The sequence below is a fragment of the Vanellus vanellus genome (genome assembly GCF_965231255.1).
Source record: "Vanellus vanellus genome assembly, chromosome: 23".
In the NCBI taxonomy this organism is placed as follows: domain Eukaryota; kingdom Metazoa; phylum Chordata; class Aves; order Charadriiformes; family Charadriidae; genus Vanellus; species Vanellus vanellus.
The window spans coordinates 1,200,790-1,202,283 of NC_138928.1; the positions used below are offsets into that span (position 1 = coordinate 1,200,790).

The following is a 1,494-nucleotide window of genomic DNA, read 5'->3' on the forward strand; positions in this document are numbered from 1 at the left end:
GGCCAGGCGAGGCGGGGAGGAATGCGAGTGGGAGAGCGGCCGGGCATGTAGCGACAGCTCCTGGGGCGCGCGGCGTTGGGGATCCCACACGCTGCGCGGGGCAGGGAGCAGAGCCCCGGCAACAGGGCTGGCGGCCGCCATGGGGCACCCCATCGCTCTCCCCCTCTGAGAGCCAGCCGGCGGAGGGTGGCGAGTCCCCCGGGGGCAGCACGGCCACTGTGGGGGTCCTGGCCCCGGGGAGCTCCACTCCGACGTGGAGGGGCTGGAATTTCCCCGGCGGGTGATGCCCGGCTGCACTGACACGACGTGCTGAGGATCCCGGGGGGCTAAAGAGCCGCTATGACCCCCGAGAAGGTGCTCAAAGAGGGGGTGCTGGAGAAGCGGAGCGGGGGGCTGCTGCAGCTCTGGAAGAAGAAGCGGTGCCTGCTGACGGAGAAGGGGCTGCAGCTCTTCGAGCCCAAGGGCTCGCGGCGCAAGGAGCTGAGCTTCGCCCGCATGAAGGCGGTGGAGTGCGTGGAGTGGAAGGAACGGCACATCTACTTCACGGTGGTGATGGACGACAGCCACGAGATCGACTTCCGCTGCGCCCAGGAGGACCCGGGCTGGAATGCCGAGATCACCATGGGCCTCGTCCGCTTCAAGAACCAGCAGGCGATCCAGGTCGTCCGCGCCCGACACAGCTGCCGAGCAGGTACTGGACCCCCCTCCACACCGCGGGTTGGGGTGAAGGACCCTCCAGAGGATGAGGTCCCCAGCCACTGGGTCCCATCTCTGAGTGGTTTGGCTTCCCCATGGGAATCGCAGAGGGAGTCCCATGGGTGGGGATGGGTCTGCAGGGTGGTGGTCCCCTGTCCCCCTGTCCCCCAGCACTGGCTGGGCTCTGCCCTTCACAACCCCTGGCTGGGTTTCCCCGCATCCCTGGAGAGGGGCTTTCTAACACCCTCCCTCCCTCTGGGGTGGCCCTGAGGGACATGGGGCTCTTTGTCACTTTGCACGTGGGATGGCGGTGAGGACCATGGCTGGCTCCGCTCCACAGCTCCCCATGGGGCTGGATCGTGCCCCGTGTCCCAGCACTGGCCAGGTGGGTAACAAGCGCCTTCTCTCCACAGTGGTGCAGTTCGACGCAGCCCCGGTGGGACAGCCCGCGAACGCGCAGCACCCGAAGAGCAGGATGGAGCTGGCCCTTGGCTCGGCGGGTGGTGGGGAGAACGGGATCTCCGCGGGCAAGTGAGGCCACTGCTGTCTGCGGCCCGGGGACAGGGATGGTGGCCCCGGGGAGGCCAGTGCGGGCGCTGGCTCCCCCCGTCCTGGGGCCGGACAGAGGCACCGCAGGAGCTGGGCTGGCACAGCTGCAGGGGTCAAACCACATCCCCTTGGCATGATGGGGCAAAGGACACAGTCAGGGTCACCACCTGGGGCTCCAGACACGGCAGGAGGTGACATCCCTGCCTGGGGGCTCACCATCCTTCAGCTGACATGGCCAGGACATTGGTG

At 68.1% G+C, this 1,494-nt stretch overlaps 1 protein-coding gene across 1 annotated transcript; it reads left to right on the plus strand.

The window, feature by feature from the left end:
* Positions 1-339: 339 nt before the first annotated feature.
* On the plus strand, positions 340-1,231 carry PHLDA3 (pleckstrin homology like domain family A member 3; the record flags this gene model as incomplete). The annotated part of the gene is made up of 2 exons (XM_082494391.1): positions 340-691; positions 1,110-1,231. 2 exons carry the CDS (start codon positions 340-342, stop codon positions 1,229-1,231), a joined length of 474 nt encoding a protein of 157 aa, XP_082350517.1.
* Between the last annotated feature and the right edge of the window lie 263 nt (positions 1,232-1,494).